Source organism: Mus musculus, chromosome 9 (genome assembly GCF_000001635.26).
Source record: "Mus musculus strain C57BL/6J chromosome 9, GRCm38.p6 C57BL/6J".
In the NCBI taxonomy this organism is placed as follows: Eukaryota; Metazoa; Chordata; class Mammalia; order Rodentia; family Muridae; genus Mus; species Mus musculus.
In genome coordinates this window covers 59,859,259-59,873,132 of record NC_000075.6, presented here as the reverse complement: position 1 = coordinate 59,873,132, position 13,874 = coordinate 59,859,259, and the positions used below count along the sequence as shown (strand labels likewise).

The 13,874-nt window shown below is 36.3% G+C and overlaps 1 protein-coding gene and 1 long non-coding RNA gene across 14 annotated transcripts in view; one reads left to right on the top strand and one right to left on the bottom strand.

Moving 5' to 3' along the window:
- Myo9a (myosin IXa) overlaps positions 1-13,874 on the bottom strand; it is a 178,019-nt gene that overhangs the window by 55,734 nt on the left and 108,411 nt on the right. For all 13 annotated transcript variants that reach the window (XM_006511209.4, XM_006511210.3, XM_017313399.2 and 10 more), the window contains 7 exons: positions 12,931-13,053; positions 11,628-11,708; positions 9,107-9,217; positions 7,444-7,566; positions 4,873-5,022; positions 3,340-3,659; positions 1,102-2,697 (listed from right to left, as the gene is read on the bottom strand). In XM_006511209.4, coding sequence (XP_006511272.1) covers positions 1,102-2,697; positions 3,340-3,659; positions 4,873-5,022; positions 7,444-7,566; positions 9,107-9,217; positions 11,628-11,708; positions 12,931-13,053 — 2,504 coding nt within the window. The remainder of the gene's footprint in view (positions 1-1,101; positions 2,698-3,339; positions 3,660-4,872; positions 5,023-7,443; positions 7,567-9,106; positions 9,218-11,627; positions 11,709-12,930; positions 13,054-13,874) is intronic.
- Gm20275 (predicted gene, 20275) overlaps positions 1-13,874 on the top strand; it is a 114,787-nt gene that overhangs the window by 67,906 nt on the left and 33,007 nt on the right. The gene's annotated exons all lie outside the window — the stretch shown is intronic.

The following is a 13,874-nucleotide window of genomic DNA, read 5'->3' as shown; positions in this document are numbered from 1 at the left end:
ATGAGTTTTAAAATTCATCCTTAGACTTCAAACTCCTTAGGAGTTATGACTTAACTACTAGCATCTGACTAGTTTAAAATAGACAATAACATATAACACTAGCTGTTAAGTTAATTGTTTTCCATTAGAAATCGTTTCCTTAACTCTCATAAATGGAGTCTGGGGAGATGACTCAGTGAGTGCCAGCTGTGTAAGCCTGGTGCTTGCTTGATAAACATGCATGATGTCCCAGGTTTGATCACAAACATCAGAATTTAAAACAAACAAACAACCTAAACCAGAAAACAGCTTCTCATGACCTCTATGAGTTAAAATGCTTCTGTGGCTAATTATAAAAACTAAAAAGAATTCCCACTTATAATAGATGCATTTGACTCTTGGAAATTAAGTCAGATTTGGGCATGGTGGCACATGCCTTTGGTTGACAGAGACAGGCAGATCCCTATGAGTTCAAGATCAGCCTGTTCCACATAGCAAATTCCAGGCCAGCAAAGGATACACGGCAAGACCCTGTCTCAAAAATACAAAAACAAACAAACAAAAAAATCATAAAGTAGAAGATAGTTGTCAGCAACTGAAGAGAGGAAAAAGAAGAGTGAGTAAATTTCAGCACTGTAAGATGAAAAAGACATGTTGTAAAACAACTTACACAACAACTACTACTATACCATACACTTAAAATTTATGATACTAAGCTTTATATGTAATTATCATACAAAAAACGAAGACATTAATGAAGACCATAAATAGGCCAACAGCTGTGAGAAAACATGCTAAGTTCTGAAAAGCCTCACAATAATCAGTTTGGATCACTATACTTCATAGTCCTACAGCAACCAGAACTGTTGAATGCCTGGTACACTTATAAGCACAACATTGCCTTTTACAAATGATTTTTCAATTAATATGGAAGAATACCAAAAAAAATGTGTTATCTACATCCAAGGATTTCTAGGATATAATTATCTATACTTTACACAGAGGGGGAAAAAACTCAGATTAGAGCAGCATTCATGTACACAGAGCAGAACACAAAGCACTTCAACAAACTTATGTGAGAAATTCCCCCACTTAACATATAAAAATACCAATTTCACTTACAGGGGAGTAATATTGTCTTTTGGTGTGAAAAAAATGGCTCTTGAACTTCCCTCTCTGGAAGGGTCATCAGATCTGTGGCTGTAAAAGTGTGTTGACTTAAAGTGGTCTCTTTCTGTACTGCGATTATTAGAGAGTTTATAGGCAGCATCATGTTGGGTGCCCGTTCTTTCTGTCTTCGGTAATTCCTTGACAGTTCTAGATTGGCATGGGCTTCCTTTTTTTTCAAAGAACAGGGTGACAGGTCGGTCTTTTGGGGGTAAATGAATGGAGGGACTATCTTTTGTGGCAAGAGCTGCGTCTCTTTTAGTGACTGCTGATGGGGAACCTAGTACACCAGCTTCTCCTTTACTCGGAGTATTCTGGATATACAGAGAACATGGCCTCTCTACTTTTTGTCTTGGCTGATAAAAGGATGGTGCCAAGACAGAGGCCTCAGTTCGTGACTGTTCAATTGTCTTGAAGGCCTTACGTTCCTTCTCTAAAATATCTGTCTGCTGACGAATCTGTTCCATCATTTCTTTTTCATTCTGCTGTTGTAACTGCTTTTGCCTTTTCTCTTTTTCAATATTCAGCTTTTCTAACTTCTTAAGCACAGTGCATGAAGAATCCGTATTCAAAGGAGTCATCTGATCTCCTGAAAACTGACACTTCCTGGCTTCTCTGTTAATATCCTGAGTAAGAGTCGTCTTCAAAATGGCTTCTCTTTCTGGTAGTTTGTTTCTTTGGATACTTGTGTCAAGATGGGAACTTGTTTTCAGAGCTTCTTGATGAGGAATATAAAAAAATGTAGGCAGACTGCTTGAAACAAAAGAGTCTCTCAGCTGGGGTTTACAGGTGATAGGTTCAGAACTACAGACAAGCTTTTCCTTTGCAGTCCCATTCTTCAAATGCTCTGAGTCAGAGGATGCTCCTTTTCCAGCTAATGTAGAGCTTGTCTCACTTGAGGCACTGAGGGCATTATCTTGTGATTTTGGATTGGTAAATGTATTGGGTGATGAAATTTTCAATTCTCCCTCATCTAAAATGAGAGACTCTGGTTTGCTCTTTTGGTTCTCATCACAGGTCAAAAGTTCTAAGCTCCCTTGAGAGCTCTCACTATCAGGAGTACCATGTGGAGATTGAAGGCCTTCAGGCATCAATTCTGTAGACCATCTACGTTCCTCTGAAGGAGACATGCCACCAAGAGAACGGACTTTCAGTAATTCTAAGCTAAATATAGCTTGCTCTAATTCTCTCATTCTCCGACTTTCTCTTTTGGCCCGACCTACTTTTTTCTGATGTAGATCCTCCAAGGACTTGGGCCTCTGTCTTACAATCACATCTTCCTGTAAGTCTGTACCACTTTGGCGTCTGCCTCTCTCCTGTTGCTTGTCTGGAGACTCCTTTGAGAAGTCCATTGAACTCTCACGGCTAATTCGATTACTCTCTATCACATATTTACATTCTTCTATGGCTTTCACTCTGTTGTCAAAGGAACGATCCTCCCACTCAGAAGGATCTGAACCCTGGATTTCTAGAGGTCCACATGCCTTGACATGCACCAGTCCATGCTCTAGTTTTGCTTCTCTCAGCTTTTCCTCTTTTAAAGCATTACATCTATACAAAAATAGACAAAGTGGGTTATAGACAGCTCTTGGTTACCAATAAAGACAATTACATTTACTATATATTTTTTTAATAGAAATACTTTTTGGAGGTAGAGCCTTACTATGTTCAAAGCTGGCATTAAACTTCAGGCTCAAGTAATCTTCCTGCCTAGATCCCTTATTTAGGTAGGACTAGTATGCACCTCTGTACTCATGAATATGTTTCTAAAACTAATTTGATTGTACTTGTTCACATTAGTCTCTTCTTTATATGAATAATTCCTAACTGAATAGCCTAGACAAAATGTTAACTGTATTAAAAATCCATTAATATCATTAATTTAATACAGTACAATAGAGATCAATGTTCTTGAGGTAAAAAAAAAAGTTGATTATTTCCAAATTTATACGATTAAACCAAATGTACAAGTTTATTCTTAGCAGTTATGACCTTAGGTCATAGAGGTTTCCAATCTGATTTAATTCAATGAACATTTATTTAATTTTGCACAGACAATACAGGTTGGAACTAGTAGAGTTTTATCACAGTCTAGTGATAAAAACATAATAATAATAAAAGTATTAAAGCAGAGGTTTAAACAAAGGAACTATGAAATCAGAAGGAACGACTGCTTCATTAAAATAAGATTACCTTTGCCGTGCTCGGAATCCTCTATATATTGACTGTAACAGGATAATTTTATTCCTTTGTTCTTTGTACTTCTTCCTTTGCCTGTAGCCCCTCCATCTTGATTGTATACAGGTAGCAGCCTTGTGCCTACACCTATAGAGTTCCCTCCATCTCTGCTGGATAATGACAGCTGCAGCTCGTAATTCCAAGTACCGTTGCCTCTCTAAGTGAGCACGCCAGGATGCCTGAAGAAGGGAAGCTGCACTAGCCATTATGAAAGCATCTTTCTCCACAGCCGCATTTCTGACTTGCTTCTGATTTAGGTAATTCCTCCAAAATCGCTAAGGGAAAAGAAAAGAGAAAATGGCTGTCACATTACCACTCGTTTCATAGAAAAAGTAAAACAGGCTAAATTTCTACATCTACATTTTAAGTATATGTAGCTAACTTGTTGGTGGTTAAAAATAACAACAGCTCTTTCTATGCTGCCACTGAGTTGTGTTGATGCTTTGGCTGGTCCAGGTTTGGTCTCACCTATAAGCTGCTGCTGTGCCCAAACAAAGCACTGCTGCTGTAGGTGTATTGGAACTTAATACTACTTCACAGGAGGTGCAAAAGATCACCTCTTCTAAGACTGAAATGCCTTAACAGATGGGATCCACAGAATTGCCAAAGCCTTAAGCAAGTGCCATGCCCATCTTTGTGGACTTGCAGCCAACTGATGAGCCTACCTGCCATGTTAATGGAAACCCTTTATGGTACGCACTAAATCAACCTTACTAAAGCTGATGACAACAGGAAACTAAGAGAATGGAAAGGCCTCTGCAAAAATTCATCAAGGGAAAAATTCCATAAAGTAGCCATTGAGGATTATGGCAAAACAAAAGCAAAACGAGACCCACAGGTCAGACTACTTATCCAAGGACACCTCAAATGTAAGATAATGAGTAAAAACTTGGCTCTTTAGAAAACAGAAACCCTAGGGGAGTCCCATAAAGGATGGGGTGTAAGGATTGGAGGAGCCAAAGGGATCAAGACCACCACAAAAACACAGCCTACAGAATACAACTGACCAGGACTCAAGTGGGCTCACAGTATGGGTCTGACCTAAGTGCTCTCTATGTATGTTATGGTTGTGTAGCTCAGTGCTCTTGTGAGATTCCTAACAGGGGGAGCAGAGACAATCTCTGACTCTTTTTCTCCTACTGGATGCCTCATCCAGCTGTGATGTGAGAATATATACCTAGCCCTATTTATAGCTTGTAATGCCATATTTGGTTGATGTCCCTACATGGCCACTCTTATCTGAGGGGAGGTTAAGAGTGGGGGCGTGTGAATCCAGGAGAAAAGGGTGGTAGGGAGGGGGAAGGGAAATTGCAGTTGGGATGTAATATATGAGAGAAGAATAAATAAAAAGGAAAAAAAAAGAAATAAGCATGATTCATTCTCATCACTAAAATTTCATTATTAATGTTTCACAGTAAAATGGTTCTGGTTAATTAATTAAGGTGAAACAAAGTCACTTTCACATAGAGAATCCCTTTCTCATCATACCTGAATAATAATAGATGCCTGTCTCAAATGAAGGAACTGCTGCCTAGAGAGCAAGACCCTAAACCACCGTTGCAACAGTACGATTCTGCGAAGCACTTCCTGATGAAGCAGATCTTGTAAGTGCTGTCGTTCATGCTCCTTTAGGAAAACCTATTAGAATGAAGATAGACAAGGAATAAAGCTTAAGAAAAATTGAAAATTATTCATGCATTATTATTTCTGTGGTAAGCTTTCAGAGAACACATGTAATGGCAGAAATGCAAACAAAGCACCAATCATCTATCATCTGGATTGAAGTAACCACTCTCAAACTGAAAAAAAAAGATACTTGCACATGAGAGAAGAAATGGGAAAGTGAGAAAAGCACCAACTTTCCACTGTCAAATCACTATGCTACATTACTGCCTCTCATATGGAAAAAAATATTACTATAAAAGATCAGAATACCACCGGATTGTGTGGCACAATTTTTGAAAATGTTGGATTAAGGGGAAAACTAAAAGCCACAGATCTTAAAAAGTGATTATAACCTGAAGGAACCAACGATAACCATCTACTTCAAGTCTAGTGTACATTAAAGGCTTCGTACTCCCCAGAGCCAGAAGCAGGTATATACAAAGTATAAATTAGACAAATCTCTTTGAACTAGAACTACAGATATTATATAACAAGAGTTAAAGAGTAAACTACTAAGAACTGGAGGTAGCCGGGCATGGCGGCGCATGCCTTTAATCCCAGCACTCGGGAGGCAGAGGCAGGCAGATTTCTGAGTTCGAGGCCAGTCTGGTCTACAAAGTGAGCTCCAGGACAGCCAGAGCTATAAAGAGAAACCCTGTCTCGAAAAAAAAAAAAAAAAGAGAGAGAGAGAGAGAGAGAGAACTGGAGGTAGACGATCTTACCTGAGCAATTTGAAAAGTTAAAAAAACTAAAAAGACTCAATGTTAATCTTCACAAAGTACTGTGAGATATTATGAAGCTACAGTATGAAAGTGGGGGTTATATTGTCTTATGTTTTGTGACAAATGCTCATATAGCCCAAGCTGGCCTTAAATTTCTATGCAGCCAAGAATGGTCATGAATAAGTGATTTTCCTGATACTGCAATCTAGTGTTTAGATTGTAGGTATGTAGTACTGTTGCCCCAACAACAAGGAGGATCAGACAGTGCAAGTGAGGAAGATATATAAATGTAATCCATTGAGATTATAATTGAACATGAGGTCAATATAAAGAAAGCACCAGGGAGGGTATATGGGACTTTCGGGGTAGCATTTGAAATGTAAATGAAGAAAATATCTAATAAAAATTGTTTTAAAAAATTGGAAAACTCAAAAAAGCACCATATTTAAGTAATTTTAATAAATGGGTAGAATAAATTAAATAAAATGACTAAAATATAGCAAAAACAGCAGTTTAATATTGTCAAAGAAATACAGAGGAAAGGAGCTAAGGAGAAAAATAAAAGGGGGAATCAGAATAGAGAAACAGGCTGAAATATGAGATTCATTCCTAACCTGGGGGGGGGGGAATCAAAAAAGTTTTTACAAAAGGATTAAATCACAGGGTAAGCCCAAGATGATCATGGTTTTTCTCCTTGAAAATTGGAAGAGGAGAAGGAAGAGGAAGAAAAAATATAAATAAAAGGTAATAAATAGTTGAAAATGGCAGTTGGTCATTACTATATAATATCTTAGAAATAGTCTGAAATATAGATGAAGCTGTAGTCAGAACATTGGCCAGAAATTCTAATGATTAATACTAATTACATTTTATTTTAGGTTGTATGTAGGTCAGTTACCAACTATAGACGTCAGTTCTATTCTACCTATTATATGAGATCTGGGATAAACTCAGGTTATCAGGCTTGACAGCAAGCACTTTTATTGCTAAGTCATTAAAAGTAAAAAATAAATAAAAAAAAAATAAAGGTCCTGGGGTCAGTTATGAACCTAAAATAAAGGGAGAACCAACTCCTGAAAATTGTCTTCCATGGGTGTGCTAGCATTCACACATTATCCATATACAAATAGAACAACAACAACAACAAATCAAATTTATGGGCAACCAAGATAGCAGAGTGGGTAAAGGTACTTGCCACCAAGACCAAAAACTTGAGTCTCATCCCTAGGACTCACATGGTAAAGAGAACTGATCCACATGTTTTCCTCTGACTTACACACACACACACACACACACACACACACACACACACACACACACACACACACAGAGGGAGAGAGAGAAAGAGAGAGAGGAAGAGAGAGAGAAAGAGAGAGAGAGAGAGAGAGAGAGAGAGAGAGAGAGAGGCAGACAGATATAGAAAGGAAGGTATATAGGTAGGTAGATAGATAAACAGATAAAGAAAGGTAGGTAGATAGATTAGATAGATAGACAGATATAAAAAGGAAGATAGGTAGATAGAAAGATAGATATGTAAACAAAAAACCATCTAGCTTAATCAATTTCCTTGTAATAACCTGAAGCAAACTATCTTTTCATAAAAATCATAGACAAAGAAAGGTATTATTAAAATATAAAAAACTCAATTTTAACTAAGGCCATACACACTTACCATGGTTTTTCCAACTTGATAATTATCAGAATTAATATTTATTTTTCTGAAGAAATCTTGAATATTAAATTTAGATGGAATAATATGTTGAGGAAGAAGTACATGAAAGTGGCTAACAAAATCCTAAAAAAGTAAAACAAAAATGGTATCAGATTACAAAGTACTAGATGAGTAATATACCCTAAACAGACTATCCTCTTATTGATGGGTTTCTCAGCCTTTTAATAAAAATAAAACTTTATTTAAAGTGAGGCAATGCATTGAACTTGCAAACTTTATATGCCCCAGTACAGGGGAACGCCAGGGCCAAAAAGGGGGAGTGGGTGGGTAGGGGAGTGGGGGTGGGTGGGTATGGGGGACTTTTGGTATAGCATTGGAAATGTAAATGAGCTAAATACCTAATAAAAAATGGAAAAAAAAATAAAGTGAGGCAATGGGGGAAAATAGCAGAATACTCTGTAAGAGAGTAGTGAGCCACACAAGTGAAGGTATTCTAGGGCCTGTTTTCTCATTCTTTTAAAAGTAGAAGGTAAACTGGGAGGGGTAGAAAACTGATGAGAGAGAGTAGGTATGGGAATAACCAGAAATAATTATATATATCTGCATATATATATATGTGTGTGTGTGTGTGTATGTATGTATATATATGTGCATATATATGAAATTGTCAAAGAATAAAACATTAATAAAAAAGTAAGGTGAACAAGACAGAGTATTACTTTAAAATATTATAAATAGGAGGGGCAGGAAAGATGAATCAATGATTAAGGACACTGGACACTCTTCCAAGGTCTGGGTTATAGTCCAGGTATCTACACACCTGCTAACAACAATCTGTAACTTGTTGGGGAGAATGTGACACCTGCTTCTGCTCTTCAAAAGAATTATACTTACATGGTGCATGTGAGGCACCATGCAGGCAAAACACCCATAAACATAAAATAAAACTAAAAACACCTTTTAAAAACATAGTTTTAAAACCAACAAAAGGAAAGATACTGAGTTTGAAACATTATGCTACCAAATGGAAGTTGAATTTAAAAAGAAGGGCAGAAGTTTGTTATTCTTTTTGAGAAAGTCCAAAAAAAAAAAAAAGTTATTTAGCAAGAAACTGAAATCTTAGTAAAGGGGTAATAGGAAATACAGCAGCTATTGGAACATACAATTGAGAATCAAGTTTTCTCTTTCCACACAGCAAAAACTGCTCAGTTCCTGAAAGGTTCCAATATAATTTTTACACACAGAACAGATTGCTGAATAACATTCTATAGCTTCATAGATAAGACATCTGACTAAGAAAACTTCAGGGAAAACCAACTGAAACATTTTATTTGACTAGTTAATTCTCATTGAATTATTTCAATTATGGAAAAAAATCAGTGTGAAAACTGCTGAATTATGGTTAAACTAAACATTGGAAAACATTCAGAGCAAATGAGGATAGCCAAGTACTATATTCTATCATGACATATGTCCAACATACTGCTGGTAGTCTCTTAATGCTTTTACAACTTGTATAAAAATAGTAAAAGAGGCAAATGAGTCCCGAAGATATCTATATCTATAGATATATAAATCAAGATATGTAGAAACAATATGTGATGTGAATATATGTGTTTATATGTGTGTGTGTATATTTAAATATATGAAAGAAACATATAACCTGGAAAGAATATTTGGAGCTATATCCAGATTGGCGAATTCTAACTGTTTCCAGCATCCCAGTGTACCGAAGCTGTCTTAGTACCAAGGCATCACTGAATCTTAACGGCAGCTAAAACAAACAAAGAAAAATGTTAGTATTCTCCAAATTCAGATTTATCTTAAAAGTACAGCTGAACTTTAAGTATCCAGGGACTGACTAAGGGATTAAGATGCAGTTGAAGTGGTAACTTATGAGAAGATGACTGCTTGCCTTAGAGTAATGAAGGAGAAATCAACTTTCTAAGCTCCTCTAGTCATAAAGGCAAAGGACCAGCAATACTCAGTAGAAATGTAAGTGTCCAAAGCCCTCACACACAGCTCAGTCACTACAAACTAACGGCACTGATACATTTAAACTGATACATGTTTAGAATTTTGTGTCTCATCAAGATGTTTATCTAGTACTGTCACCAAGAAAATAACTTACCTACTTCATTTGTCATCTTGGCTTAGAACTGACAAAATTCTCCTACTAAAAGGCAAAAACTGTTTATTTCTATAATACTTTTGCTTACGACATAGGCATCAAACAGAAAAAGAGGGGAAAGAATCCTATAGTCCTGGGAATGTGAAACTCCTTTAATACACAGGCACTCACAGGAAAGAGGCCCACCACCCCTAGGTATCTCAGAAACTACTTTTCTAAGCATTCTAAAGAGATGTATTTGTAGCTTCTTATATTACTTCCAGGTCAGTCTCATAATCTTAGTTTTAATAATCTTCTAAGTCAATCCCAAATGGAACATACAATCTATCAAGGAAAAAAAAATCAAATGAATAATTTATGTTAAATAATAATGAAAGCTAACATATGCTGCAGGATATTTAATCACACTGTGAAACTCAAAATTGTATTTTTCTTTTTTACTGGAAAAAATCTGTTTCTAGTTGTTAGAAATTAATTAATCCAAGAGCTTTCTGTTTATTGTTATCAGGATTAAATAAAGTCAACCTTAGGACAAGAGGTGAAGCAAACAGGCAACTGACAGGAGTGAAAATAGAAAAAACATAGTGATTAAGAGGAAGTCAAGAGGATGGATAGAGAGATGCACAGGAAGTAGAAGGGAAGGACATTCAGTTTGTGGGGGTTCTGAGACATTGTGGAGAAGAACAACTTCCTTTTCCTTCTGGGATAGGGGCTGAAAAGGACACTCCCCCTTCTGGGCTGGGTGTTTTCTCTGCCTCTCTGAGCTAGCAGGCTTTCACCACAACATCTGCATTCTGAGTCTTCATTGGTAAAATTGAATGATTGAGATTTTGTTAAAAACAGCAAATATGTATGTGTTATATGTCTAAATATATGTCACATATATTCAGAACTTATCCTAAGACCTGATACATTTTATTAACTCAACTTTTGAACAGCGAGGTCTCAATAATTGAAACTTAAACTTCTATTCAATACAAGCAGGAAGTAAGCACTTCATAGCTGTAAGCTATTAATACTCAAGAAAGGACTATGAATTTAATATTATAATTACAGTAGATCATTACACAGATGAAATATGTAAGCCATGGAATAATGAAACAACTCAACTACAGTGTGTGCGTGTGTGTCTGTGAGTGTGTGTATGTGCGAGTATATGTATACCATAACACACATGGGGAAGTCAGAGGACAACTTATGAGAATCAGTCTCCTTCTCATGTGGGTTCTAAGAACACAAAGGTGATAAAGCTCGACTCAAGAGCCTTTACTCACTGGGCCATCTAACCAGCCCCAACACAAAGCTTTAAACAGCAGAAATGCAGACTGATTATTAAAATAAAGTAAAATATAGCTGATAATTCCTACAAGTTGTCCTCTGACCGCCACATGTGTACTGTGGCAATGTGTACATATGCATGCAAATAAATAATCAAGAAAGATGAACTTAATATCTACTGTATTTAAGCTTTTTAGATACAAGCTATTTTTCCTTTAATTGCTAATTAAAGGTACTGCAATAGAAAAGGTATAGGTAAAAATTTCTTTCTTTTTTTCTTTTTTTTTTTTTTTTCTCTTTTGAGACAGGGTTTTTCTGTATAGCCCTGGCTGTCCTGGAACTCACTCTGTAGACCAGGATGGCCTCGAACTCAGAAATACGCCTGCCTCTGCCTCCCGAGTGCTGGGATTAAAGGCATGTGCCACCACCGCCCAGCAGGTAAAATTTCTAAGCAAGAGACATAGACTATATACAACAGAGGAGGCTAATTAGTTTTTAAGAGCATATAAAATTTTCAGGAAATAAATTTTTTTTCTCATGGAATTTCAAGGGGTAGTAATACTTGCCTCTCAAATTCTAGTATATACTGAGTCAAATCCACAAATAACTTATAGATGCATAAGTGTGGAAATATAAAGGCTAGCTATAGATAATTTTTATGGAGTATTATTTTCTGTACAAAAAGTATGCACAGTTCTTCTCTATCTTGAAGGAAATTCAGACTTCATTTTGAAGTAAGCTGAGTGATATGCTGTCATGTATACAGTACTTTTACCTTTTCAGCATTTGAGCGAATACATTTTACAAAATATGGTTCTGCTTGACCAAGTGTCTCCATCAGCTTGCTTAAGGAGGCCTGCAATAAAAGTTGTGTCATTAGAATGCTCTTTTACTCAAGAGTTGACAACAAGTGACTTATAAACAACTGTGGCAAAATATGCAAAAAAAAACCTTCTATACATACATAGAAAAATTTGTTTCTGAAAAGGAAATTGTGTGTATTCCCATTCAGGTTAAATCAAGAATTGCTGAGGATAACTAATACAGTTTAATCTTAATCTTAAAAATAGATACTCGGGCAATAGTTATTATTGCAGATGCATTTCAGAACACTCTAAAGAGAGACTAATTATTCACTGCTTTTCACATTCATTAAGTAACTTTATTCAAATGCACATTTTGGGTAATTTTGTTCCTTGCTCCTATCTCTGTTTTTAGGTAGGACCTTTATATTTGTTCAAGGTTGACCTACCTGTAACAAGCTATGTAGCTCAGGCTGACCTTAACTTTTGATGTTCCTATGTCAGCCTTCAGAGTGCTCATATTACAGCTTATGTGACCATGCTCTACCCTGATATTCTTCCATTCTGACAAGCTTTTAAAGTCATCCAGAAAAGAAGCACAACCTTAATTTAATGTCTGTAGAGGATGCAGTGATGCTCTCTCTTCTATAGCTGGTTTTGTATATATATTCCAGTTATTCTGGCTAGTGGCATAACAGTTTTTGCTAAAGAACCAAAGCTTTTTGTTTACTTACTCCAACAGTCTTTAGGTTTTGTTTTCCTTGTAAAACTTTTTTCAAGATTTATTTTATTTATATGTGTGTGTGTATGCGTGTGTCTGTATATGTGTCTCTGTGTGTCTGTATGTATCTATGTACTATATAGCACCGTTGCCCATAAAGGCCCAAAGAACCTTATCCTCGGGAGGTGGACTAAGGTTGTGAGTCACCTTATGTGGGTGCTAAGAACCCAACTTGAATCCTCTGCAAGCACTGCTAAGCCATCTCTCCAGCCCCTCTTCTGTTCATAGCTTCACAGAATTCTATTTATGTTTTTTCTTCTGTCTACTTCCTTTGGGTTAAACCTTTCTAACTCCACTTTCTATTTTATTAAAGAAAAACCTTTGATTCTTGGAAATACAATCTAACTCCCTTTCTCATAAAAGCACTCAATACTATGGCTTCTTACGCATATGAAACATATCACATCAATGATCTTATAATTCACTTTGATTCTTCAACAATCAAGAAAAAAAAGAAACAGATTTTATTTGGCATCAGTAGAATAGGTAATAACCTGAAACTGAGCGCTGATACTGGGAGGTTTCTTCTTCTTGTGCAAATGAAGAAGAGATTTGGTAATTCGATCCTGAAGGGTCAGTCTTGTCAGATGCTTCAAAGAATTTACCTCCAGCAAATGCTAAAGACAAGGGAAAAACATTATATAAGTGTATGTGTAATACATAAAAAATATCATCAGACAGCTTTAATTCTTTCCAATTGTGAAAAATGTTTTTTCATCGAAGTGCTTAGACTGATAGGCTCTACCGCTTTTCCTCTGTGTTGATTAATCATGTGTGAAGCTCACCACTCATCAATGGGATGAGACACCATCTACATGAAGTATAAAAGGCAAAGCCATTTAATTTTAGCAAAGGTGTTTACTTTTGAGATCTGGGTTCTGGCATACCCTTCAACATTCACCTTGTTTGAAACAGTTCCTTATTCTGCTACTACATATGCCAGACAGATCATGAGCTTCTGGGAATTCTTGTCTCTAATTCCCATCTTGCTATATAAACATTAGAAATATATATAGATGCATGCTACTTATTATAACAATCATATGTGATTTCTTGGGATTTAAACTCAGGGCCTTGGGGTTATGCAACAAGTACTTTTACTCAATGACTCACCTTTCAAGTCTGTCATTGTTTTAAAATGGTATTTAACCCAATTTTGATTACTACAGCTTTTTAGTTCATTTGATTACTAAGGCTCTTTAAGTAGCAACAGACAGCATGACATCTCAAGCTTCATTCTTTTTATTCAACATTGCTTTCACTATTGAGGAACTTTGTGTATTTATGTTAAAACTATTTTTTCCCACTTCTGTGTAAAATGACATGAAAATTATAGGGACTGCATCCCATATAAAAATCTGTCAGTCCCAATAGGTGCTAGAGATTATCTTCGTATTTTTTTCTAAGCCATAAATTATAAAGCTCACTTTCCATTCTT